The 27,977-nt window shown below is 43.7% G+C and overlaps 1 protein-coding gene across 1 annotated transcript; it reads left to right on the top strand.

Annotated features, from left to right (window-relative positions):
- The first annotated feature begins 4,639 nt into the window (after nt 1–4,639).
- Nucleotides 4,640–27,977, top strand: PSMF1 (proteasome inhibitor subunit 1). The gene is made up of 7 exons (XM_073607350.1): nt 4,640–4,822; nt 14,829–14,975; nt 16,792–16,874; nt 19,261–19,431; nt 21,403–21,456; nt 24,694–24,834; nt 24,929–27,977. Exons 1-7 carry the CDS (start codon nt 4,688–4,690, stop codon nt 24,978–24,980), a joined length of 783 nt encoding a protein of 260 aa, XP_073463451.1. The 5' UTR covers nt 4,640–4,687; the 3' UTR covers nt 24,981–27,977.

Genomic DNA, 27,977 nt, shown 5'->3' on the forward strand with positions numbered 1-27,977 from the left:
ATATTATACTTATATGTAAAGCGCTGCATAAATTGACGGTGCTATGTAAGTAACTGAAATAAATAAATAAATAAAATAAATTTGTAGCCCAAATATTGAAATTTGCACTTAAAACTGTAAATTTGTAACTTTTGGAAATGCCAGTAAAAACGTGGCTGTGCCAGTAAATTGTGGGTGTCATGTCTGTAAATTTCAATCTGGTAGGTTGGCAACAATGGATCAGTGGATCACCCAGGCTGGTGTGAATTTTCTGTCTGGTGGCTAACATTCCCCCTGAAATAGATGGCACCGGGATTTTCTTGTTTGTTCTGCACCGTTCTGCTAATTATGAATGCTGTGGTGAAGCGGGTACACATGATCAGAAGTTGCACAATACCGGGCAGATCAGCTTATATGTTTGTTGCTCTTTTTTGGAGTAGAAGGCTTTACTGTTTTCATCCAGCAGTTTTCCATTTCACAGGGGAAAGTGCCCTAAGCAGATGATTCACGATGTATTAAGAAAGAGAAGGGGAATGGTTGGGACTTTAGATGATTCACGATGATGGGCACATTAGGAAGTCATCACTTGGTGTAGATTACTCTTGAAAATATGTTGCAACAAACAGAAGGACCTGTTGAGGCAAGCATGGTACAAAGGAAAAGTGGCCATTGGGTAAAGCGGAAGCTTCATAATAGTCTGAGGAAACAGAGCTGATGATACAGTTATCACTATGACGAATTAACAATAAAACGATCTTACTCAGCGTTCAGCATGGGGTAGGGACGGCGCGTGTCTCATCCTGACCAGCTGCACTTCCATCCTGTCACTTCCTACTGAAAAAGAGCAAAACAACAATACAGGTCAGATCAACCAGGAGACATGCTACTGACCCTAATGGACGGGCTTTTTCGTAATCTAAGCAAACATACAACTTTTATTTCCTGACTGTTATTCCCAGTTTGTTATTTATTAAGTGTACACATCTAATAAACTATAACAGAAAAAGACAATCCAAGAAGATTGGAGCTTGGCCTCAAAAAGGAGAAAGTGGTACAGTAAAACCTTGGTTTGCGAGCATAATGCGTTCCAGAAACATGCTTGTAATCCAAATCACTGGTATATCAAAGTGAGTTTCCCCATAAGAAATAATGGAAACTCAAATGATTCGTTCCACAACCATTTATCCATAGGTCCTTCAGTTTATAGTCCATATAAAAAGATTATAGCAATGTGACCAGGTTGTGTAACCATAAAATGTCCATCCACAAGGGGATTAGAGGCAAAATCCAGCAGGAACTACAGAGTATAAAAGAGAAGAGAGGCGCCTCTAAGTGTAGAAATATGGTTACATTTAATGAAGATACAACGCTTAGTAACTCGCATGGTTGATGAATAAAAGAGGCAAATCTAAGTATGCAGGCATCCGAGGTAAAGCTGTCCACATAGACCATCCTCCACACCGCCGGCTCTCACCGCTGTCAGTCTGCCATCGTGACCGGGAAGACTACCCTGCAGTAGAGCGATCTGGAAGCGAGGCTTGAAACGCTCGTAGAGCGCAGCGTGGAAGGGATGACGTTGATAGTGGTGCGGAAAGCGGTCTATGTGGACAGCTTTACCCCGGATGCCTGTATACTTAGATGTGCCTCTTTTAATCATCAATCATGTGAGTTGCTAAATGTTGTACCTCCATTAAATGTAACCATATTGCTACACTTAGAAGCGCCTCTCTTCTCTTTTATACTCAGTTGTGACATGACGCTACTTGTATATAAAGACATCGCTTGTATATCAAGTCAAAATTTATTCAAAAAATGTTGCTTGTCTTGCAAAACGCCCTCAAACCAAGTTACTCTCAAACCAAGGTTTTACTGTATTTTATCACGTTATCTGGTATTTTACATTTTTAACTGGTATTTTAACAGGCAAGGAGCAATTTCTTTTCTTTTTTTTTTTTTTTTTTTATATTAAACCTACAATAAAACTACACATTTAACCACCTCCCTACCATAGTCAAACGACGTCCTCGGTAGGAGGTGGAATACCAGGGTTACAGCTGCAGCAATGTGCCATAACCCTGGTGTTGTTTTTTTTTTTTTTCAGCCGGCGACTCTCTAATCAATAAAAGTAGTCAGAGCGATGGATTTGCTGGATGACTTTTAGAAGTGGCGGGTGTGGTCAAAAGGGGCAGTGTAAAAATAAATAGTAAAAAAAATTAAACCGCCTTCATCCCCCCATGCTCGCCTGCAGTGGTGAACACATACTTAGGTCACACCTACATATGTAAACTGTGTTCAAACCACATATGTGAGGTGTCACCACGAACTTCAGAGCGAGAGCAATCATTTTAGCACTAGATCTCCTCTGTTACTCTACACTCGTAACCTCTAAAAAAAAAAATTGAAATCATCAAAATTTTTAAATGCAGTCGTTTTGTGCCATTTCATTAAAATTCCATTAAAATTGCGTGTACAATTTTAAAGCATGACATGTTGGGTATCTATTTACGCGGTGTAACATCATCGTTCATATTTTACAAATATATATATATATATATATAGTTATATTGGATTATGTATTGTGTTTTGTTCTTTTTTTTTTTTATCAATTAAAATGTTTTTTTTCCAAAAAAATTGCATTTAAAAAAATCGCTGCGCAGTGTGACATAAAAATTACTGCTATTTTATTCTCTAAAAAAACACAGAGTTTTACATATATGAAAGAAGTGTCAGAATTGGCCCGGTAAGTAAGTGGTTAAAACATGTTACCTTATATAACACGGTCTTTAAAGTGTAACTAAAGGCAAAACATTTTTTTTTTCTTTTTCTATTTTGGATAGAGTAAGGGAGAGTTTATAATTCCTGTTAGTTTTTTGGGGGTTTTTTTTTTTTTTTTTTTTGCCATAGTAACATAGTAGATGAGGTCGAAAAAAAGACACAAGTCCATCAATTCCAACCTATGTGTGTGATTATATGTCAGTATAAATGTATATGTTGTGTTCCATTGGGGAGATTTCCTCTCACTTCCTGTCCCATAGCCAAAACAGGAAGTGAGAGGAAATCCCTCCAAAGTGAGTGTCACCAGAAATAGTGCCCCCATGGGAAGATTTCCTTTCTATTACTGTTCTGTTGTCAACCCAAAATTTGGGATTTTCTTTTACCTTCTCTTTCAGTGATACCGGTAAAGTGAACAAATAGAGAGGGTGGATCTCCCTAAAAATAGGCAGGGGTTCCAATCCCTCTCCACACTATCCAAAAGAAAAAAAAAATGAAGGTTACATACTGTAGACAGTGACACCGCTTTTTACCAAATAAGCAGTTGGTGAAACCACTTCACTATTTCATTTCCTAACATAAAAAGTGTATTCAGACACCAAACAATTTGTAAATAGAATGGTGAAGGACTAGAACCCCTATCATTTTCTACTGCTGTCCTGGGCTCTGTTAGAGAGATTTCCCCTCACTTCCTTTCCCAGTCTCTGGTGTTTAGGTGCGGATGGAAGGTACAGGCGCTCCATCCAGCCCCAATGCTGGCTGCCTATAAAACTCTATGAGTGGCTGACAGCTGCTGCGGCTGGACGGTGCACAGGGTGGTAATAACGTTTAGGGCAGTACCTGCCCAGGGATGAATGCCTGGATCACAGACTGCTTGTGTTTCAGGTATCTGTCCCTGGGAGTATACTGCCCTAAACATTAGTGCCGCTCGGTGCACCGTCCAGCCGCAGCAACTGTCAGCTTCACGTGCGTCTGTACCTTCCACCTGTACGTAAATACCACCAGAGTCTCATACACCAGAGCTAAACCTGTCAACTGCCAGCATGCTACAGAGAAGGACCCTTGCTCTGTGTGTGAAAGCAGTGGTCTCTCTGCAGAGGTCTGGCCCTGCTATGTCGGAGCTAGAGCCCTCCAATCAATAGGAAGCAAGAGCTTTGCTTAGTGTTAAAGAACAACAGTGAACGTTTTTTTCTTATAAGAACTCAGCAGTGCAACATGTCGGACTGCTGCAGAGAGACCGCTGCTCACGCAGAGCACCAGTTCTGCAGTCTGGGCCTTGTTCTTTGGCCTGGGAAGGTCATTTGACTTCTAGTTACAGTAAGAAATGTACATTTTGCACCAGAAAAACATATCTCTGATTCGTGTTAAAGCTTTCATCGGAAAACATCAGAATATAGACTGCTGCATGCTGGAGTCCTTCTTTAACCCCTGGCTTGTATGCTGGAGTTCTTCTTTAAAACCTTAGCTTATGTGCTGGAGTTCTTCTTTAATCCCTGGCTTGCATGCTGGAGTTCTTCTTTAAAACCTTGGCTGGCTTGCATGCTGGAGTTCTTCTTTAAATCCCTGGTTTGCATGCTGGAGTTCTTCTTTAAACCCCTGGCTTGTATGCTGGAGTTCTTCTTTAAACCCTTAGCTTATGTGCTGGAGTTCTTCTTTAACCCCTGGTTTGCATGCTGGAGTTCTTCTTTAACCCCTGGTTTGCATGCTGGAGTTCTTCTTTAAACTCTTAGCTTGCATGCTGGAGTTCTTCTTTAATCCCTGTCCTGCATGCTGAATGTTTTGGGGCGGGGCGTCCTCTGTGTTCTGTCCCGCAGACAAGCTGCGATCTCTGTCGCCATCTAGTGTCCAATATAAGAAATTACACTGAAACTTTCCTTTCTGTTTCGTTGGTGCCATCGAAGCCGGCGATCCCGGAAGTGGCAGATTCCCCATAAACATGGCGTCGCCGGGTTTGGAGCTGCTGTACGCTTTGGCGTCTCCGGAGATCAGTCAGCCTCAGGACCCCCTGGTCTGCTTCGTCCACTGGGAACTGATCAGCCAAGGCCTCCGCTGCCTGGGGAAAGGAGAGAAGGTAACACAAGACACTTCCTGTGTGATCAGAGCTGTAGTGCAGGGCTGGAGGCTCATCATATAATGTCCATAGAGGGGAGACTGATAACTGATTGTTATAGAATTCATCTGTATCTTTATGAAGATTGCTACATGAGAACTTTGTTACATTGTCACAGAGATAGGAGAATTGTAACTTTCTGTATCCAAAAATGTCAACCTAATGACTCCACAGCCCCCTAGATCAATACTCCCTGATCACAGACCCCTAGATCAATAAACCTACCTGATCACAGACCCCTAGATCAATACTCCTTCTACCTGATCACAGACCCCTAGATCAATACTCCCTGATCACAGACCCCTAGATCAATACTCCTACCTGATCACAGACCCCTAGATCAATACTCCTTCTACCTGATCACAGCCCCCTAGATCAATACTTCCTGATCACAGCCCCCTAGATCAATACTCCCTGATCACAGACCCCTAGATCAATAAACCTACCTGATCACAGACCCCTAGATCAATACTCCTTCTACCTGATCACAGACCCCTAGATCAATACTCCTTCAACCTGATCAAAACCCCCTAGATCAATACTCCTTCAACCTGATCAAAACCCCCTAGATCAATACTCCTTCAACCTGATCACAGACCCCTGGATCAATACTCCTTCAACCTGATCACAGACCCCTGGATCAATACTCCTTCAACCTGATCACAGCCCCCTAGATCAATACTCCTTCAACCTGATCACAGACCCCTAGATCAATACTCCTTCTACCTGATCACAGACCCCTAGATCAATACTCCCTGATCACAGACCCCTAGATCAATACTCCTTCAACCTGATCACAGACCCCTGGATCAATAAACCTACCTGATCATAGACCCCTAGATCAATACTCCTAATACCTGATCACAGACCCCTAGATCAATACTCCTTCTACCTGATCACAGACCCCTAGATCAATACTCCCTGATCACAGACCCCTAGATCAATACTCCTTCAACCTGATCACAGACCCCTGGATCAATAAACCTACCTGATCATAGACCCCTAGATCAATACTCCTAATACCTGATCACAGACCCCTGGATCAATACTCCTTCAACCTGATCACAGACCCCTGGATCAATACTCCTTCAACCTGATCACAGCCCCCTAGATCAATACTCCTTCAACCTGATCACAGACCCCTAGATCAATACTCCTTCTACCTGATCACAGACCCCTAGATCAATACTCCCTGATCACAGACCCCTAGATCAATACTCCTTCAACCTGATCACAGACCCCTGGATCAATAAACCTACCTGATCATAGACCCCTAGATCAATACTCCTAATACCTGATCACAGACCCCTGGATCAATAATCCTTCTACCTGCTGGATGTGTGTTATACAAGTGCCTGGGTTTTCTATTGATCACAGTCCGCACTCCATTTCTTTTTCACATATATATTATATATAATATTTTAGGACTGTCAGTTGTTCTTCTGCCTCCCATGTATTGGACCCGTCATTCCTGTTCTTCCAATGATTCATCATCAGTTGTTGTTTCCCATCACTAACTACCTCCAATGTGTCATCATCGCCCATTAACTTTTATAATTGCTTTTTTTTTTAATTTTCACTTTATTTTTTGGAGTAATTAAAATTACACTCAATGATATCTGTGTGCTCCAAAAATAATCCATATACATCCAATACTTAATGGCCTTGTGATCTATTTTTAATGTCATTGTGTTATATGATGTTTTTCCTGCCTCCTTCTAACATCCTCCCACAAGCTCCCTAATAACCTTCTTTTTCCCATCACGTTTGTTTGAAATGAGTGGTGCCATTTAAAGGCGTTGTATATCCTCCCCCCTTTAAAAAAAAAAAAAAAAAATGTATATATATATAATATTTTTTAAAAATAACAAGCATACCTATACTTCCCTGCTCTGTTTTGCACAGAGCAGCCCCGCGCCTCTCCCTCTGAGGTGCCCTGGCGCTCCTGGCCCCTCCCTCTCATCGGGTGCCCCCACAGAGAGCCGCTTTCCATGGGGGCACCCGCACTGGCTCACTCCTGAGTCCCACTGCCGTGTCCATTGACACAGACAGCGGGAGATTTGTCCCCCCCCCCACCCACCGCCCTCATGTCACTGGATTTGATGCTATCAATCTGTCCAGTGAGGAGAGAGGCAGTGGCTGGAGCCGCTGCTCACATGCACATTGCTGGATCGGGCTCAGGTAAGAAAAAAAGGGGGGGGGGGGGCGGTCTGGTGGAGCTGCAGCACAGAAGGTTTTTCACCTTCATGCATAGAATGTATTAAGGTGAAAAACCCTGAGGCTTTACAAGCGCTTTAATTGTGGTCATGTGCACAGTATAAATCCCATGGTCCAGTGGTCATGAGATGGCGGGCCGCGGTACTGACCCAGACCAAATGACACTCCTGTGCAGACCATCAGCCCACCAGTCTGCAACGCTAGATCCCCGCTGCTCAGCAGCCATTGGTTGCTAGGACCACTGCCATCATAGCAACCAATGACATCACGTGTGTCCCGCTTCTCTGCCGAAGTCCTGCCCCCTGCAGGTCACCTCTTCTCCAGCCACTGCCCCCTTCCTGCCTCTCTACAGGGACATATCCATCAGGTACAGGTACACTGTTCACTTTGAAGGGCTCTACTCTGATGGGCACATCTGATGTAAGGGGGCACTCTTATGGGGACAAATTTTTTTTATTTTTTATAAACAAAAAAAGAGCGACAATTTTGGAAAAAAAAAAAAAAACAATATTTTTTACTTTTTGCTGTAATAAATAACCCCCCCCCCAAAAAAAATGTTTTTTTTTTTTTTTGTTTTTTTTTGTTTTTTTTTTTTTTTTTGCGATATTGCGGCGGACAGATCGGACACTTTTAACACATTTTTTGGGGCCACTGACATTTATACAGAGATCAGTGCTATAAAAATGCACTGATTACTTTATAAATGTCACTGGCAGGGAAGGGGTTAAATGCGTTCCCTCGTTTGTGTTTCTAACTGTGGGGGGGGGGGTGGGACCGACTATGGGAGGAGACATTGTTCCTAGCTAGTAGGAACAGACGATCTGTCTCTCCTCACAGAACAGGGATGTGTATGTGTGATTGCGAATTTCCGCCAGCAAAAGTCCAATGGAGCATACACATGGTCGGAATTTACGACCGAGAGCTCACAGCAGACTTTTGCTGGCGGAATTTCCGATCGTGTGTACAGGGCATAACAGATTTTCTTCTAAGATTGCCCTGTATTTGGCTCCATCCATCTACCCATCAACTCTGACCAGCTTCCCTGTCCCTGCTGAAGAAAAGCATCTCCACCACATGATGCTGCCACCACCATGTTTCACGGTGGGGATGGTGTGTTCAGGGTGATGTGCAGTGTTAGTTTTCCGCCACACATAGAGTTTTGCTTTTAGGCCAAAAAGTTCAATTTTGGTCTCATCTGACCAGAGCACCTTCTTCCACATGTTTGCTGTGTCCTCCACATGGCTTCTCGCAAACTGCAAACCGGACTTCTTATGGCTTTCTTTCATCAATGTCTTTCTTCTTGTCACTCTTCTATAAAGGGCAGATTTGTGGAGAACACGACTAGTAGTTGTCCTGTGGACAGATTCTCCCACCTGAGCTGTGGATCTCTGCAGCTCCTCCAGAGTTACCATGGACCTCTTGGCTGCTTCTCTGATTAATGCTCTCCTTGCCCGGCCGGTCAGTTTAGGTGGACGGTCATGTCTTGGTAGGTTTGCAGTTGTGCCATACTCTTTACATTTTCGGATGATGGATTGAACAGAGCTCCGTGAGATGTTCGAAGCTTGGGATATTCTTTTATAACCTAACCCTGCTTTAAACATCTCCACAGCTTTATCCCTGACCTGTCTGCTGTGTTCCTTGGCCTTCATGATGCTGTTTGTTCACTAAGGTTCTCTAACAAACCTCTGAGGGCTTCACAGAACAGCTGTATTTATACTGAGATTAAATTACACACAGGTGGACTCTATTTACTAATTAGGTGACTTCTGAAGGCAATTGGTTCCACTAGATTTTAGTTAGGGGGTATCAGAGTAAAGGGGGCTGAATACAAATGTACACCACACTTTTCAGATAGTTATTTGTAAAAAAATGTTGAAAATCATTTTCCTTCCACTTTACAATTATGTGCCACTTTGTGTTGGTCTATCACATAAAATCCCAATAAAATATTACGTTTTTGGTTGTAACATGACAAAATATGGAAAATTTCAAGGGGTATGAATACTTTTTTCAAGGCACTGTACCTGAGCCCAACTCAATCCAGCGATGTTGCAGGAGTGTCTTGGCTGCCCTGGGACTCCCCTCCTCATTGGCTGAGATGGCAGGATGGTGCTGCTGCTGTCAATCAAAGTTGGTGAACCAATGAGGAGAGAGGGGGCGGGGGCTAAACTGCAGCTCATTGTCTGAATGGACACACAGAGCAGTGGCTCAGCTCAGGTGCCCCCCTAGCAAGCTGAGCTGCCAGAATTATGAATTATTCTGGCCAATGAAATGAATTAATGCCCAAGTGCTTGACGCCTGTAAATGCGACTAAACGCTTGTAGAAGCGTCGGGAGTTATTTCTGCAAAAACGCTGCTTCCAGGAGGAAGAATTCTAGGAGAGTTGTTGTGTTTTTTTTTTATTTATTTATAACGTCCTGTGTGCATGAGGCCTTACTGTTATGGGTTCACCACGCAGGGTCGGCATGGCCAGAGTTAACATATATAGTATTGGTAAGCCTTGGGCAGAGCGCAGGACCCACCAAATCATTGTGTTTTCTCCGGTGTCGGTTGCCTCCCATCTCCTCTCGTACCTTTTGGGCTGAGTATTACCTGTGTGGACATGCATTGAGAGCAGCCGTAGACACCGCCGATAACACATTGATTATTCTAGATGTCACCAGATGCAAAGATGAGGAAATCTAACTCATGCAAATCTTGAATTACATAAAAGAATTTCAGAACAACCTATATTTATATCAGGGAGTGTCCGCATATTCTGGGAGTTTCTTGTTTGGTGTTTGCCTAATACCTATAAGCTCTTCTATTAGCCAGAAAACCTCCTTGGCGCGCCTTTGATGCTTCTTTCACTTGTTAATGTGGTTTCACTATTTTTAAATCTACAGGTTTCATTAAAATAGTACCTGATTATCCTGTCATAGGTCCCTGTTCAGTTATTTCCCGTTTTATGGGGTGCCAACTGAACCCTAGTTGTACAGCTGTCCTGTTACATGCACTTCCGGTGGGGACTACAAGCGAAGGTGCTGATATGCATTGCATAGACATGGTCCACTGTTGCTACTGTAGCGGCACCCCCGACTTCTGAAGGCCTGATAGTGACCTCCAGAGTTAGGGAGAGCTGACCTCCTTCTTCACAGTATGGGTTACTAGGCATGGTGGGTGTAATGCAAGTTGAAAACATGGGTGCCAGTCACTTTTTGGATGCAAACAAAATAGATTTATTGTCTCTATTATTATTATTATTATTATTATTATTATTATTATTATGATCTTTTTCACATATACAAAAAACATTCCATATCATTTCAAGTTCTTATGTATAAACATCCTTTTAAAATACATATACATACAAAAATAAGACATATAAAAGACCACAATCAATATAACCGTCGCGACGGAGCCATGCACACTACGTCACCTCCGGGAACTCGAGAGGGTGGAACGCAGCGGGCCGCTGCCGCCCCTTATCTCGGGCTCACATTTAGCATTTTGTCTGCGGCTTGCTCGCCGCCAGCTCCAGAGCTGGCCGTAGACACATACGCCGTTTGAACTTTTTTTGTATGCTGCTTTTTATTTACTTTTTAATAAATGGAAGAATATAACTTTTACTACACTATGGGAGCCAATCTCTTCTTTTCACGAGGAATATACTAATGGTCATGTCAGCCTTATCTGGAGTCAAAGGGATATCTTTGGGACCTGCATAGCAGACACCTGGGTGAACCGGCGAAACAGAGTGTAGCTACATGCGTAATACCCCTGCAGGGGTGATAGGATCTGGTGAGTAGGGACCCTTGAGGGGGAGCACATACCGTATATACTCGAGTATAAGCCGAGTTTTTCAGCACATTTTTTTTTTTTTTGTGCTGAAAATGCCCCCCTCGACTTACACTCGAGTCAAGCACTTTTCTGCAGCAAAAACTGTCATTTTCCGAACTGACTTTGGTGCCCTATATCTCGGGGCCACTTGGTGCTAGGAACCCCAAATTTAGTGTGCAAACCCATTGGAACTAGTACCACAACACATCCAACTGAGGTTCCTAGCACCAAGTGGCCCCGAGATATGGGGCCCCAAATTCAGTTCAGAAAATGTAATTCTCTGCTGCAGAAAAGTGCTTGACATTTTCTGAACCGACTTTGGGGCCCCGTATCTCGGGGCCCTTGGTGCTAGGAACCCCAGCTTTAGATATGTTGTAGTGCTAACTCCACTGGGTTTGCACACCAAATTTGGGGTTCCTAGCACCAAGTGGCCCAGAGAGACGGGGCCCCAAAGTCTGTTTGGAAAATGTAATTCTCTGCTGCAGAAAAGTTCTTGACATTTTCTGAACCGATATGTGGGGCCACGTATCTCGGGGCCACTTGGTGCTAGAAATCCCAGCTTTGGATATATTGTGGTGCTTGTTCCACTGGCTTTGTACACCAAATTTGGGGTTCCTAGCACTAAGTGGCCCCAAGATATGGGGCCCCAAATTCGGTCAACTATGTCCATCTGCAGCAATGTCATTTCGGGACCCTTTGGGTCCGGAGACCCCAAATTTTGGCTGCAGCTAGGGGGCATCTAGGAACCTTTAACTACGGCGTTTGAAGTTCGGGGGACCTATGGCTGCAAATGGGCACAGTGAGGCTGCAGATGGGCATTGTTGACCCTCTTTTCCACTTACAGTAGCTGCGCATTTCTCACCCTAGGCTTATACTCGAGTCAAGAAGTTTTCCTAGTTTTTTGTGGTAAAATTAGGTGCCTCGGCTTATATTCGGGTCGGCTTATACTCGAGTATATACGGTAAGTCATCTGGAGATACTCCAAGCACTCAAGTCACCTGTGATGATCTATGTTATATCCATGTGCACATTTCTGATTAATACCTATATGTGGGCTGTTATTTACCCACACATATAGACGTTATACGCCTTCTTTTGTGGTGTTTTGGATTTTTGGAACTTTGCTATAACCCTATTTTTATGAATTTTTGGTTTGTGGGACTTTATCATTTTATTATTTTTTCAATCTATTTTTTGGATATCTTTCGCTTTGTAATTTCTTTAATTAATATTTATTTTATGTATGCAACATTTGTGTACATTTACTCATGGATTTTTCTGATTGTATATACACATTTTATCACTGTAATTGGTATAACGCATATGTTATACATTTCTTTTATTTATATTGGTATCTTATGGATTTGCGCATATATACACACTATGTACCCACAGGACAGACCCTGTGGTCACTCCTTTTAGGTAGGGCTCTGCATGATAGGTTATTTACACGGTTTCTAAGGGTGTATGTTTTTTACACCTATGCACCTACATATATCCGTAAGGAGTCTCCTCATATGAGGTAGTTTTTAAGCTGGGATATTGGGAGCTGAGTTCTGGTGGTGATCGCATACCTTAGGCATAGTCCACTGCACACTTAGGGTACAGCATTCCGCTCCTTCCCATACCTTTTTGTGCCCTCCGGTACCAGGTAGCGCCACTTAACCCCACTACTAGACTTCTTTATTTATCTAGAGCTCCACTAGGGGAGCCCTATTAGGGGAGGCAGCAACCTTTATTCATTTTTTAGTTTTGCCCTAAGCGCTGCTTTTCTCTCTATCATTATTATTCTGGCAGAAAGCCCCAACCCCGCGCTGCTTCTCTCAAACCTGGATAGGCCTCAAACAGCTTAGCAGCCAGGTGCTCCCGGGATAGGCTTCAGGCTTCTGGCTTAGCAACCCGGAGCCTTGTGACACACGTCCACCCAGACAGCCATCCGGGTGGCACAGAACCCCGATAAATAGGCTCTCCCCGCAGGCCAAGGGACTAAAGAAACCCCTGCCAATTGGCTGAGACAACCCATCCACTCCTAGTCTGAATTCACTATGCCCTAGTCATTCTAATGCCACAGGCCACAATGCCACCTAGTGACAGGAAGAGAGAGGTGCATCAAATCCAGAGTTGGGGAAAAGCCAGTGAATCCCCTATCAATCAGCCAGGCTAGTTACCACCTAGCAAACTAAATTTGTTAGCAACCCTGCCTACTACCAGGGTGCTACACTACTTACAGGAAGCCAGTCTAAAGCAATGATGTTCAGGCCACACTGGATCAAGTCCATGTAGACAGTAATGCAGCGTACACACGGTCAGACTTTTCGCCTGGACTTGTCCGACGGACGCCGACGGACCAAATCCGGCGGACAATCCGATCATGTGTGGGCTTCACCGGACCTTCAGCAGACTTTTCCAGTCGCAAATCTGATGGACTTTAGATTTGGAACATGCTTCAAATCTTTACGTCGTAACTCCCCCGGACCCAGAAATCCGCTCGTCTGTATGCTAGTGCGACGGACAAAAACCGACGCTAGGGCAGCTATTGGCTACTGGCTATCCACTTCCTTATTTTAGTCCGGTGTACGTCATCACGTACGAATCCGTCGGACTTTGGTGTGATCGTGTGTAGGCAAGTCCGTTCGTTCAAATGTCCGTCGGAAGTCCGCTAGAAAGTCTGTCGACAAGTCCGGTCGAAAAGTCCGAACGTGTGTACGCTGCATAAGGGGCTCAAAGAAGCTAGAAGATCAGTCGCACTGAGATGGGAACAGGGCTAAAAAAAACAAAAAAACAGGAGTTTATGTGGAAAAAAAAACATGGCAGTTGTATAGATACTCCGAGCTTCATCAAACAAAATGTCACCCAACTAGAGTTTAAATCTATTTTTTTTAAATATATAAAATTACTTTCAGCCTTGAGCTAAGCATATAACGACTTCAGCTCCAGGAGGTTTTAATGGAATCATTCCGTCAGACATTCCGATCGTGTGTGGGCTTCATCTGACTTTTTTTTTCTAAAATTCTGACGGACCTAGAAATAGAACACGTTTCAAATCTTTCCGACGGACTCAATTCCTATCGGGAAAACCGTTCGTCTGTATGTTAGTCCGACAGACCAAAAATGACGCAAGGGCAGCTATTGGCTCCTCTTTTCTAGACCTGTCGTACGTCATCGCGTTCTAAATGAACGGACTTTGGTGTGATCGTGTGTAGGCAAGTCCGTTTCAGCGGAACTCCGTCGGAAAGGCCATCAGAGTTTATTCTGACGGAAAAAACGGTCTTGTGTACGCGGCATAAGGCAGATGGGATCCAGGGTGAGATGTGAGATGAGCTTGCTGAGGGAAGAGCCAGGGGCTTCTCCTGCCGGCCCAACAGGAAGTGGGTCCTGAGACCCGATTGGCCGGGAGTCCTAAGACTCCCGGCCAATCGGGTCTCAGGACCCACTTCCTGGTTTGGCCGGGAGGAGAATCAGGAAGATAATAGCGAATATTAATTTGCTATTGTCACACAAGTGGGTGGGCTTGGGGCACAGTGCTCTGCCTCGGGTGCCTCGGGTTCTTATCATGTGCTTCAAAAAAAAACTCCATTGAAATCCATGTATCCAGCACCCTGCATGTAGATTAGGGGGCCGGGCGCATGGATTAGGGGGGTCTCCGGCTCACACTTCCTAGAGGTAGGGGCTGGGGGGGGGGGGGATCGCAGTAAATACAGGGGGGTCGCTAGCATCCAACACTCCTGGAAATGCCAGATGCTGAAGATTCTGCCAAAGTTGTAGCTTTTCAACCCAGGTAAGTTCGGTGTCACGCTTGCTGAAGAGGTAAGTATCGAACGTCTTTTTGCAGGCTGCCTATGTAAGAATTTGTTTTAAACAGGTTTGTATCAATCCTGCAATCTGTTGTATGTATTAGGAAAGTTTTCATGTGTTTTCTTTGCCCCCACAGGCCGGAGCCAATGAGAAAGAATCAGAGCGACTTCCAGAGGGCTGGGCCAGCAACAAAGAGCTGTACACCCTGCGCTATGGGAACGACAAGGCGAAGATCCTACTCAAAGCACTGACAGTGGATGGCACTTTGATAGTCAATGTTATGGTGAGGATAGTGTCGTACCGGGCGGTGTACACCATTGTTTAGTGTTCTCATATTTTTTATATTTAGCTCTTTGTCATTTCACGTCTTTAAATTGGAGCTCTTCTGTGGAAATAAACTGACCCTCCAGGCAAACGGCTAAAAAACACACACATGTTTCTAGTCCTACCTGCTAAAGGATTTGCCATTTTGCCCAGCCGTTCTTGTGGCACCCATGCCAGTCATGGCAATCATCCTGTTACGTCCTGGTTCAGCTTTGTTGCTTCCTGCTAGGGTTGCCACCTGTCCGGGATTCACCCGGACAGTTCGGGTTTGGAATCATGCGTCCGGGTTTCAGACTGCCTGAAACCCGGACACATTATTCAGACTGGACTATGGCTTCCCAGTAGGGTTGTTGGCTGCAGTTGTCTAAGCTGTGAGTGTCTGTTATGCCGCGTACACACGAGCGGACTTTACGGCAGACTTTGCCCGGCGGACGGCATTTCGACGGACAATTCGATCGTGTGTGGGCTCCAGCGGACTTTGTTTTCTCAAAAGTTGGACGGACTTAGATTTGAAACATGTTTTAAATCTATCCGTTAAACTCGAGTCTGGTCAAAAAGTCCGCTCGTCTGTATGCTCGTTCGACGGACAAAAAGCCACGCTAGGGCAGCTATTGGCTACTGGCTATGAACTTCCTTGTTTTAGTCCGGTGTACGTCATCACGTACGAATTAGACGGACTTTGGTGGATTGTGTGTAGGTAAGTCCGTTCATTCGGAAAGTCCGTCAAAGTCCACAGGACAAAGTCTACCATAAAGTCCGCTCGTGTGTACACGGCATAACTCTCTCTTTCACACGTCTCAAGGCCAACACTAACAATCCCCCCCCCCCCAAACACAGACGGGAGAGGAGAGAGGGCTCAATCTGCACCTCTTTCTCCCACCCCCACCCCTCTGTGTCTGCCCACACTCCAATCCCCGGCGCTGTGCCTCAGAAAAGGAAAGTGGGGGCCAGAAATTTGAAGTCGAGCAGCCTCAGAAACCTCTGGATGAGAGGTGCTGAGTGAGCTCACAATCCGTCCATCAATCCAAAGTCTCCCCCCTTCTCTCTCCTGCCTCTGAGTGAGTACAGTAAGGCAAATCAGGGTTCTCCGAGCACCCCTTACATCAGAGTTCCCCTTTACACCAGAGGCCACAGTGGTTCCGCCTTACATCAGAGTCCTCTCCGTACATCAGAGTTCTCAGTGTTCCCCCTTAGATCGGGTTTCCCAGAGCATCCCTTATGTCAGAGTCCCCAGAGTTCTCCCTTACATCAGAGTCTGCAGAGTTCCCCCTTACAGTGAAAGGGAACTCTGTGAATTCAGATGTAAAAGGTAAACTCTGTGGACTCTGATGTAAAGGGGAACTCTTGTTTTATTAACTTCATATGATTAGAAATGTTATTTAATAGCAAAATTTATGTATAGTTTATCCTATAGGAGAGAAGTGAGGGCCACAGTGAGTTGCCTGGCAGGCCACATTCGACCTACAGGCCTTTTGTGTTAGGGCATCCAGCAAGGAGAACAGTGAACAGCACAATAGCAACTTTACCAGAATTGCTGAGACCAGCAGTCAGAGGCAGCAATGTCTTAGATCTCACACATAACAGAAGTGGGTGACTAGGCTCCTTCACATACCAGGAAGTACACCGCTATTTCCCAGGAGGAATTCAAGACAAAGGGTACATTGTCATTCCTGTAATGTCAAATTATGTGCAATTGTTTTTTTTTTTTTTTTTTTTGTATTTTTTTTCCTGCAGCTGAACATTGTTAATTAAGCCTTGTTGTTTTCTACACACAGAACACGCAGACAGAAAAGGTCAGCAATCTGACGCTGAATGTGGCCGACTTCATAGACACCGCCAACCTGAAAGACTTCCACAAGTCAGCATTCATTATTACTATCATTTATTACAGTCATTCATTATAGAGTGTCATTCATTATTCTGAAAAAGACAAAAATTGGTAAATGCGCACACATTTTTGAAAAACACTTTTTTTCTCATTTTAGAATTTTCTGTGGCATGTTCACACCATAAAAACGCAGTCCGAATGTATTCCAGGTGCTTTTCTGCATAGGCATATTTGATGCATTCTAGTGCATTCCTCGACCCCCCCCCCCCCCCCCTTTTTTTTTTTTTTTCCTCGCTTGCGGGTTCCAGTGCGTTTTTGGTGTGTTTAGCTGAGTTTTTGATGTGTTTTACTGCGTCCCAGTACAGTTCAGTGCAGAAAAAATGCAGCATGTTCTACCTTTTTTGACCGCACTGGTGTGAACTATGCCGTTGAAAACCATATAACCATGAGTTTTTTGATGCAGGGAAAAAAAACACACCGGACTGTGAACTGGCCCTAAAATGAACCTGTCAAAAATTTGGGTGTGTCTGAATACCAATAGTGGCTGGTCTACATGTACGTTTTTTATTTCTCATTTTGTTTTTACGGGGTCAGGGTAGGCCATGGATGGCAGCCAAAGCAGATACATGTTATAGTCAAAATCTGGTTTGTTTGGTTTTGCTGAAATTTGACACACTCCTACACAATTTGGACTTCTTTATTAAAGTGGAGTTAAAGGCACAAGTGTTTCTTTTCTTTTAAGTAAGGGAGAGGTGTAACTCCTCTCATGTTGTGTGTTTTTTTTTTTTTTTTTTTTTTATTTGTTCATTTTTTCCACCTATGTCCCATTGGGGAGATTTCTCTTCACTTCCTGTCTCATAGCCAAAACAGGAAGTGAGGGGAAATCCCTGCAATTTGAGTGAATAGCTGGTTGTATTACTGTTCTGAATTCCCTGTATTAATGTTCTGGGGACAACTCCATCCAAAACAACAACAACAAAAAAGTTTTGCTTTTTAGTTACTTTTTATAGTAATTTTAAAAGCAAAATAAAAAAAAAATTAAAATAACAAGCATGTTATACTTACCTGCTCTGTGTAGTAATTTTGCACAGAGCAGCCCAAGTCCTATTCTTCTCGGGTCCCCTGCCAGCCCCTCCCCCCTGCTAAGTGCCCCAATAGCAAGCCGTCTGCTATGCAGAACTCATGCAGGCTCTCTGTGTCCATTGATACACACAGTGTGGCTTGGCTCTGCCCCCTACTCTTCCTCACTGGCTGTGATTGACCGTGTCTGAGCCAATGAGGAGAGAGAGAGAGATGTGATGCTGCTCTCATGCTCAGCACTGGATTGACACAGCACTGGAGGTTCAGGTAAGTATTTGAGGGGGGGGGGGGGGGGGGGGCTGCACACGGAAGTTTTTTTTTTTTTTTTTTTACCTTCATTCATAGATTGCATTAAAGGGTTACTAAACCCTCGTGTGTTTTTATTGTTTTTTGTTTTAAAAAACAAACATATACTTACCTCCTCTGTGCAGTTAGTTTTGCACAGAGTGGCCCCGATCCTCCTCCTCTCGGGTCCCTCAGTGGCGCTCTTGGCTCCTCCTCCTCTGGAGTGCCCCGTCGGAGAAGCGCTCTCCTTCAGGATACCCACGTGGGTGCCCTCCTGAGTCCTGCTGCTGTGTCTATTGACACAGACAGCTAGCCTCGGCCCCGCCCCCTGGCGCCCGCGTCATCGGATTTGATTGACAGCAGCGGGAGCCAATGGCTGCGCTGCTATCAATCTATCCAATCAGGACACAAGACACCGGCCGGAGCTGGTGTGCTCGTTCCCGTCGCAGAAGTTATGGGGCTCAGGTAAGTAAAAAGGGGGGGGGGGGGGCTGCACGACAGGAGGTTTTTCACCTTAATGCATAGTTTACAACCCCATTTAAGGTAAAAGCTTTTTGCCTTTTAAATCCACTTTAAGTAACTCACTTTATGATTTCAAGTAAAAAATAAAAAAAACCCCAACAAATGAATGCAGCTCTGCTTTTCAATACACAGACAATATAGGTACCTGAATTTGGCCCAGTACCTCTATAGCAAAGCAGAATCTAGGGGAAGGAGAGAATGCTGGAGCCAATCAGTTGTATTGTAGCACCCATGTGCTAAGAAGGCACATGCTGATAGGAGTAGAGAGCAGAGCGACAGAAAAGGTGAGCCCATCAATCTGCTGCTTCCCCTTTCACTGTCCAATCACAAGCTGGCGCTAGACCTGTAGGTCTTATTTAACTGCAGCAGAGATGACATGGCTGTGCTGTGTGGCAGAATTGTGTAAATCTCAGGACTGGATCTACAAATCCTTTGGTGGGTAAAATGGTTCAGTTTGTATATATTTCAGAAGTTTGCCTGGAGTTCCACTTTAATACCTTGTTACCAATGTGTTTTCTTTCCTATACAGGGTGTTTAAGAAAAAAAAAGCTTTAAAACGCCAGCTGCAGACTGAACTCCTGTCCTCAATACTCGGCTCTAAGGAAACAAGTGGGAAACTTGAGAGAGAACGGGAGAGACCCCCAGATTATGTACCCCCCGGTGTGCCAACTGGTGGCCCCGCACCCCACTACACTCCACGGTGAGAGCCCCTTTCATTTCTCATCCATGTAATGGTCTATTGTGGAACAGGCCCTCCCACAGACTGATCTAGTAGTCGGGAGGGACAGCCTTATAGGAAATGGGAAAAATATGGTAACACCGGACTGAATGTGAAACATGTACCCGAGGGGCCAGATTATAACAAAGCTAAACCTTAAGGAGTAGAATTTTTAAAGGATTGCTCACGGTGCTCAGTGCAGTGTACGCTCTGGAGAATGATTATAATAATGGGTATATGGGGGGTTTTGGGACTTTAAATGCTACATACTATAGTCATACGCCTCCATCCCTAAATCTGAAATATTAAAGGAAAAGGTTTGGGACTTTAAAGTGATTGTAAGGGTAATTATTATTTATTTTATTTTTTTAAATAACAAACATGTCATACTTACCTCCACTGTGCAGCTCATTTTGCACAGTGTGACCCCGAACATCCTCTTCTGGGGTCCCTCTGCTGCTCTCACGGCTCCTCCCCGCATCAGATAACCCCCCCCCGGGAGAAGTGCTCTCCCGGGGGGGGGTTACCTTGCGGGCGCGCTCCCGAGTCCAGCATTTGTGTCCATAGAGGCTGAATGCAGGACTTGTCCCGGCGCCCGCGTCATTGGATTTGATTGACAGCAGCGGGAGCCAATGGCTGTGCTGCTATCAATCTATCCAATCAAGAGCCGGGAGCCTGTGGAGAGAGACACAGCGCGTCTCCGCCGACTGAATGAAGGGGCTCAGGTAAGTAGAACGGGGGGGGGGTGTCTGCCAGATGCTCTTTCACCCTAATGCATAGGATGCATTAAGGTGAAAAAACATGAACCTTTACAACCCCTTGAAATGAGGCATGTGACACATAGCTGGTAAAGTGGTCAAATGCAAGATGGTACATTTATTCTTATATATATAATCTCTTTTATGTGTGTGTGTATGTATGTATATATATATATATGTGTGTGTGTGTATGTATATGTATATGTATATATATATATATATATATATATATATATATATATATATATATATATATATATATATATATATATACACACACACACCATGATGGCATATTATCATTATAATTTTTTATATATACACAGATGTCATAAAGATCACATTGTAGTATGAAGTAAAATTATTGTGAGCTGGCTTGTAACCCTTTATCATAAAATATGTATTAAAATCATTAAAGGGGTTGTAAAGGCAGAAGGTTTTTTTTCTTAATGCATTCTATGCATTAAAATGAAAAACCTGTGTGTAGTAGTAGCCCCCCTTATACTTACCTGAGCACCATCTCTATTGGACCCAATTTGGACATTTTCACTTAGGGGTGTACTCACTTTTGTTGCCAGCGGTTTAGACATTAATGGCTGTGTGTTGAGTTATTTTGAGGGGACAGCAAATTTACACTGTTATACAAGCTGTACACTCACTACTTTACATTGTAGCAAAGTGTCATTTCTTCAGTGTTGTCACATGAAAAGATATAATAAAATATTTACTAAAAATGTGAGGGGTGTACTTACTTTTGTGAGATACTGTATACCATAGTTTGTGGACTCTATAACTTTCCTAAAAATTAAATAATAAACACTGATTTGAATTATTTTCACCAAAGAAATGTAGCGGAATACAATTTTGCCTACATTTTATGAAGAAAAATTATTTATTTGCAAAAATTTTTAACTATTTTTTTTTTGTTTATTTAGCAAAAACTAAAACGCCAGTGGTGATTAAATACCACCAAAAGAAAGCTTTTATTTCTGTAAAAAAAAAAAATATACACATTTCCTATGGGTACAGTGTTGCATGATTGCGCAATTGTCATTTAAAGCGCTGAAACCTGAGAATTGGCCTGGGCAGGAAGGGGGTAAAAGTGCCCGGTGTTGAAGTGGTTAACTTACACTACAAAAGCTTCCTGACTGTCATGTCTTCCAATTACAGCTCTTTTCCTTTTTTCCATTTCCAGGGAGAATCCCAGTGCGATCCCTCCTTATGGTGCTGCAGACTTGAATCCCTTGGGGTGAGTATATGGAGCGTATCTCTGTGATGTTACAAAGAATAAAATATGCGTCCAAGTTTTTTTTTTTTTTTTTTTTTTTTTTTTACTAAAGAAAATGATATACGTGATTTGCCATAAGAGCCGATCTCTCTCTCAGGACCCCACAGGCTCCTATTGTTCCATTTGTGCCGGTGTATCTGGGCAGAATGAAAAAAATAATCGTATCCAATGCATCTCATCAATACATGCAGCTTACCAATCATTAGATGTGGCGGCTGCATCCGTTTTTTTCTTTTTTTTTAGGCTTTTTTTCCCCTCTGTTCTCACCTGCTGATCTGGCCGGTAATACATTATTGTATTAGACCTGATTCACACCTATGGCAGTTTTAGTGCTTTTTGCATTTTGCACTACAGTCCATTTTACATGGTTTCCTATGGAACACGTTCTGTAGTGCAAATCTGCAAAATGCAAAAAGCACAAAAAAATGCCATAGGTGTGAATCCAGCCTTAGAGCGCCCCCCCATTCTCCATGAAGGAGCACCGGGGGGCAGCTTTGAAAAACAGCATTGTTAATCTGGGAGGATGGGGCGTGTTAGATGGACTTGCAGATTCCAATACACTAACAAATTGAAGTCAGATTCCAGATAATACTCTTATAATCAGTTACAGCAAACCGTTTTTTTTGTTTTTGGGATAAAGGTTTTACATAAATATAAGAAAGCTGATCGTTGTGAGCACCCCCTGTCAGTGGTAAATGGTTTCTCCCATCTCTGTAACTGATACATTCTGCTGGAGAGCTTGTTGTTTTGAAAAACAGACTTGCTGGCTGGATCTCCAAATGATAACAGAAGAAAGGAAGCCCAAAAAGGAAAACAACTGCAGCCATCACATCTATGAACTTACAATCTGCAAAATGTTGTTTTTTTGCAGATTGCAAGTTCTTAGAAATTTTTGGGGTTTAATATCTCTTTAAAGAAGAATTCCAGGCATTGGAATGTGTTACGTTCGTCTAGCTTGGACCATGTCATGTAACTATGTATATACGGTACCATACCTGCCTGATGCCCTTGGAAGATGGAAATCACTGAAGTAGATACCGCTATCAGTGTTCTCCACTTGCTTCCAGGTCCTGTGCTGGACCATGGGCACCATTTGGAGAATGCTTTGCATGCTCTGATTAGACAAGGTGGAGAAGCGGGGCGGTGATGTCATACTCTCTCCACCTTGTCCAATCAGAGAATGCTTTGCATTCATTCAGAAAATGCAAAGCATGGGAAGCAAGTGAAGATCCTTAGGGAAGGATGGAATATTTGTGTGATTTCCAGCTGTCAAAAACCGTTCCATTGGTCAGAGCTGGACCAATAACTAATAGAACTATGTATAACATGCTCATGCCTGGAATTATTCTTTAATAATGTTGAGACTGTTTAAAAACATAGCAAGTACAGAAAAATACATGTTGATTTTCCAGAAATCCAGTGTTGTAATTTCCTGTAGTGAGTCCAGCAGGGAAGAACTCGGGCAAGGCTGACAATCATGCTTGGGATGTCTGTGCAGCAGAGGCAGTGCTGTCCGCCCGCTATGTTAAAGTTGGGAGCTCAATGGATTTTCAGCAAACTAAATAAGTGTTTTTTTTTTTTTTTTTTTTTTTGCTTGCAGTATCTTAACCGCTTCCCGACCGCCTCACGCAGATATACTGCGGCAGAAGGGCACGTACAGGCAGATTAACGTACCTGTACGTTGCCCTTTATAAGGCGGCTTGCGGGCACACGTGTGCCCCCCGGGAGCTCCGTGATCGCGGGTCCCGCAGACTGGATACCCGCGATCGTCTCTCGATGAGGAAGAATGGGGAAATGCTGATGTAAACAAGCATCTCCCCGTTCTGCCTAATGACACTGATTACAGCTCCCTGTAATCGGGATCGGTGATCAGTGACGTGTCACACACAGCCCCCCCCCCCCCCCCCCACAGTTAGAATCACTCCCTAGGATACACTTAACCCCCTACAGCGCCACCTAGTGGTTAACCCCTTCACTGCCAGTCACATTTTTACAGTAATCAATGCAATTTTTTAGCATCGATCGCTGTATTAATGCCAATGGTCCCAAAAATGTGTCAAAATTGTCCGATGTGTCTGCCATAATGTCGCAGTCACGATAAAAATCGCAGATCGCCACCATTACTAATAAAAACAATATCAATAAAAATGCCATAAAACTATCTCCCCTATTTTGTAGACGCTATAACTTTTGCGCAAACCAATCAATAAACGCTTATTGCCATTTTTTTTTTTTTTACCAAAAATATGTAGAATGCATATCGACCTAAACTGAGGGGAAAAAAATAATAAATATATATATATATATATATATATATATATATATATATATATATATATATATATATATATATATATATATATATATATATATATATATATATATATATATATATATATATATATATATATATATATTTTTTTTTTTTTTTTTTTATGTACACACACCCACTATATTACCAAAAGTATTGGGACACCTGCCTGCACATGACCTTTAATGGCATCCCAGTCTTAGTCCGTAGGGTTCAATATAGAATTGGCCCACCCTTTGCAGCTATAACAGCTTCAACTCTTCTGGGAAGGCCGTCCACAAGGTTTAGGAGTGTGTCTATGGGAAGGTTTGACCATTCTTCCAGAAGTGCATTTGTGAGGTCAGGCACTGATGTTGGATGAGAAGGCCTGGCTTGCAGTCTCCTCTCTAATTCATCCCAAAGGTGTTCTATTGGGTTGAGGTCAGGACTCTGTGCAGGCCAGTCAAGTTCCTCCACCCCAAGCTCGCTCATCCATGTCTTTATGGACCTTGCTTTGTGCACTGGTCCAAATCATTTGGTGGAGGGGGGATTATGGTGTGGGGTTGTTTTTCAGGGGTTGGGTTTGGCCCCTTAGTTCTAGTGAAGGGAGCTCTTAAGACGTCAGTATACCAAGACATTTTGGACAATTTTTGGGGATGGCCCCTTCCTGTTCCAACATGACTGCGCACCAGTCCACAAAGCAAGATATGTATAGAACAATATTCTGGGCAAAGTAATGCTTTATCTGACAGAGATGCAGAGGGTGCCAATATTTTTAAACATGATACTGTGTGTGTGTGTGTGTGTGGATAGATAGATGGATATGTAATCATTTTGTCACACATACTTTAATGGCTGTGTATAACTTACCATAGACAATGACCTAGCATGTCATTCTGTTCCTACAGGGGGCATGGAGGTATGCTCTTCGATCCTTTTGGACCAGGTTCAAGACCCAGACCTGACCCCACGATTGGCCTCCCTCCAGGATCAGTGCCACCTGGTGCTCGGTTTGACCCTTTTGGCCCTCCGGGTTCTAGACGCCCTGGGTGAGTGTAATGCATGCCTTTCTGTATAGAGCATGGTACACATCTTACAGACAAATGTCAGAGACTAACTGACTTTTTACTCTTTCCTGTCCAGGCCTGACCCCGACCATCTCCCACCTCCGGGTTATGATGACATGTTCATGTGATGTCCGATGCCTCATATTGCCTTTTAATCCTCCTTCTTTTGCTTTGCACTATTTGCTTTGTTTAAATGAATCGATGTCCAGCGTGGTATTTCTAAAGGACTCTAAAGCACCGTTTGGTGTTTAGGTGCATTAAGACTGGACTTATGTTACAAGTGTAGGTAAAGGCGTTAGAGAACAATCGCCTGTTCAGGGGAAGGTTGGTCTGGCATGATGGATGATCACTAATGTTTCTAGGTTCATTAGATCCAAACTTGAATGTTTGATCATGTTTAAAAGAGTGTTCCATGTCTGGGTTGTGTGTGAACATCTGGGGCTGACTAATGTTTGTAGGTAGCCTTAAAAAAGAAATTGGGGTTGATTTACTAAAACTGGAAAGCGCAAAATCTGGTGCAGCTGTGCATGGTAGCCAATCAGCTTCTAACTTCAGCTTGTTCAATTAAGTTTTGAAAATAAAACCTGGAAGCTGGTTGGCTACACTGTACAGCACCACTAGACTTTGCACTCTCCAGTTTTAGTAAATCAACCCAACTGTCCTCACATAACACTTTGCAGACTGCAAACATGAATCGAATGCTTAGAATTAGCACTTACTGATGCTAACCTGGCAAAGCAATCTATTAAGCCTTTTGTTGTAGTTTCCTTCAACCTTTTAAATCTTCCGGGAATGGAGGCTTCCTGTAGCATACAGCCCACACTTCTCCCCCTGACATCACCAGGGTGTCTGACTGCTGCCTGTGAAGCCTCCTTCGCTTTGTTATCGACAGCAGAGAACATGCTGAGTTTTCTCTGCCTGTGCAGAGTATTGAAAATCACCTTATTTTCAAAGAGCACGCATTCTGAGTGGTGTTTAAAGTAATTTTTATGTGTTTTGTTTTACGTGTTTAGAAGTTTGTACTTCATTTTTGCTGTTTCATTAAATGTAGAGATTTGTAAATTAGCTACTACAACCATTTTGCCTAACTGATTAAAGAAATGTTAAAGTGGAATTAAAGGCTACATATAAATCTGCTTGAGAACACTGCTTCCCCCCTCGTCCTACCTATGCTGTAACAAAAGGGAAGTTTCGAAAAGCGTTACCGCCCCAGGAGCAGCACATCCTCCCGCTGACGTCACCTCCGGTCCGATGCCATCGTGTGTTCCACGGTGGTCGTCCATTTCCTGGAACTGCCACTGATGAGGGATGCTCAGCCGAGTCCCCACGCTCAGCCGAGTCCCCACGCTCAGCCGAGTCCCCACGCTCAGCCATGGATCATTTCTATACATGCCTGCTTGTGTCTACTAATATGTGAGTTGCCAGTTTTTGCGCTTTTAATAGATCAAGGTGACTTAATATTGCACTTAGTCTGGCACCCCCATATGTTTCTCTCTTACCTTCCTATGCTGTATTCTCCTGGTAAATAAAATCTGTGCATATAACGTGGCTGTAAAGGCTAAGAGTTTTTTACCTTAATGCATTTTCAGGCATTAAGGTTAAAAAAAAAAAAAAAACGTTCAATGTCCGCTTCCCTCAGCCCCGCTAAATACTTACCTGAGCCTGATCTCGATCCAGCGCTTTGCCTCTATCTCTCCCTCCTCACTGGACTCGGTGAGATCAGCGGGAGCCATTGGCTCCTGCTGCTTTCAATCAAATAAAGTGACGCGGGGGGGCGCACTGTGTGTCAATAGACAGACACACACACACAGCGCGGCTCAGGATCGAGCCTGCATTAGTGCCCCCATAACAAGTGACTTACTATGGGGGCAGGAGCGCCAGGGGGCACCTCAGAAGAAGAGGCTCGGGGCTGCTCTGTGTTTATCTAAAAATAAAAATCTTTTACAATCACTTTAATTCGATTCGCTCTGCTCTGGTCACATGATGTAGAAGCTCCGCTAACCCCTGTGTCATGGAGCTGCTGCTGCAGGGGAGAGGAGGGGGCGTCAACAATCTGTGGGCAATCAAAGCCTCCCAAATTTGTTGTCGAGCACTCCATGGCACCGAGCAGCTGGAGCCTCTGCACCACATAACTGGACCAGAGCGGAATCAAATAATGTATTAGTTTTTTACCAGCAGTATACAGCATAGGTAGGAGTAGGGGGAAGCAGCAGAGCTTCATGTAGCCTTTACTTCGACTTTAACCCTTCACCACTATATTTAAAATTTAATATAAAAAATCTCTGAAGTTCGACATAAAGCGGAGCTCCGCCGAAAAGAAAAAAAAATTAAAAGTCAGCAGCTACAAATACTGCAGCTGCTGACTTTTAAAATATGGACACTTACCTGTCCAGGGTGCCCGCGATGTCCTCACCCGATCTGTCCTTCGGTTCTGGGTGGAGGCGCTGCCATCTTCAGTAAGGGAATCAGAAAGTGAGGCCTTGCGGCTTCACAGACTGGTTCCGTACTGCGTGTCCTGACTGGTCCCTGCTGTCTTCTGGGACCTGTGTGTCTCCCAGAAGACGGGGGGACAGAGGAGGGGCTGGACATGGCGTAGTTTGCTGCAGATTCTGCGGCGATCTATTGCCAGAAGTGGGAGCAAATACCTGGATTAGGCAGGTATCTGCTCCACCCCCCCCCCCCGAAAGGTGCCAAATGTGACACCGGAGGGGGGGAGGAATCTGATAAGCGGAAGTTCCATTTTTGGGTGGAACTCCGCTGCTAAGATAAAATATCCTTTACACAGGGAGTGCATTGTTTTCAGTGAGTTTCTCACCTTCTAGTTCATTATGAAAAGGAACAGTAAAGCACAATCATTGTGTAGCACTGAAAAGGAAGAAGCAGAACCTGCCAATGTAATGGGCAAATATGGCTGCCCCGTGTACATATAGGATTAAACATTATATATAGAAACAAGATAACTTTACATTAAACCGATCTCTTTTACAGGTATAACAAGGTTGACAAGACTGTATTGCTCTATAAAAATGTATAATTATCTCTTAACTGTCGGGTGATTGTAAATATTCTAGTAGAAAAATGTATAAAGGTTAATAAAGGAAAAAAAAAAAGTTGCAGAACCAAAA

Source organism: Aquarana catesbeiana, linkage group LG12 (genome assembly GCF_042186555.1).
Source record: "Aquarana catesbeiana isolate 2022-GZ linkage group LG12, ASM4218655v1, whole genome shotgun sequence".
NCBI lineage: Eukaryota > Metazoa > Chordata > Amphibia > Anura > Ranidae > Aquarana > Aquarana catesbeiana.

Excerpts from the sequence above, each read along its gene's own strand:
- PSMF1 (XM_073607350.1), top strand. The coding sequence starts at position 4,688 with ATGGCGTCGCCGGGTTTGGAGCTGCTGTACGCTTTGGCGTCTCCGGAG. Across the intron at positions 14,976-16,791 it reads CTTTGATAGTCAATGTTATG|AACACGCAGACAGAAAAGGT; the intron begins GTGAGGATAGTG and ends TTCTACACACAG. Across the intron at positions 21,457-24,693 it reads GCAGACTTGAATCCCTTGGG|GGGGCATGGAGGTATGCTCT; the intron begins GTGAGTATATGG and ends CTGTTCCTACAG.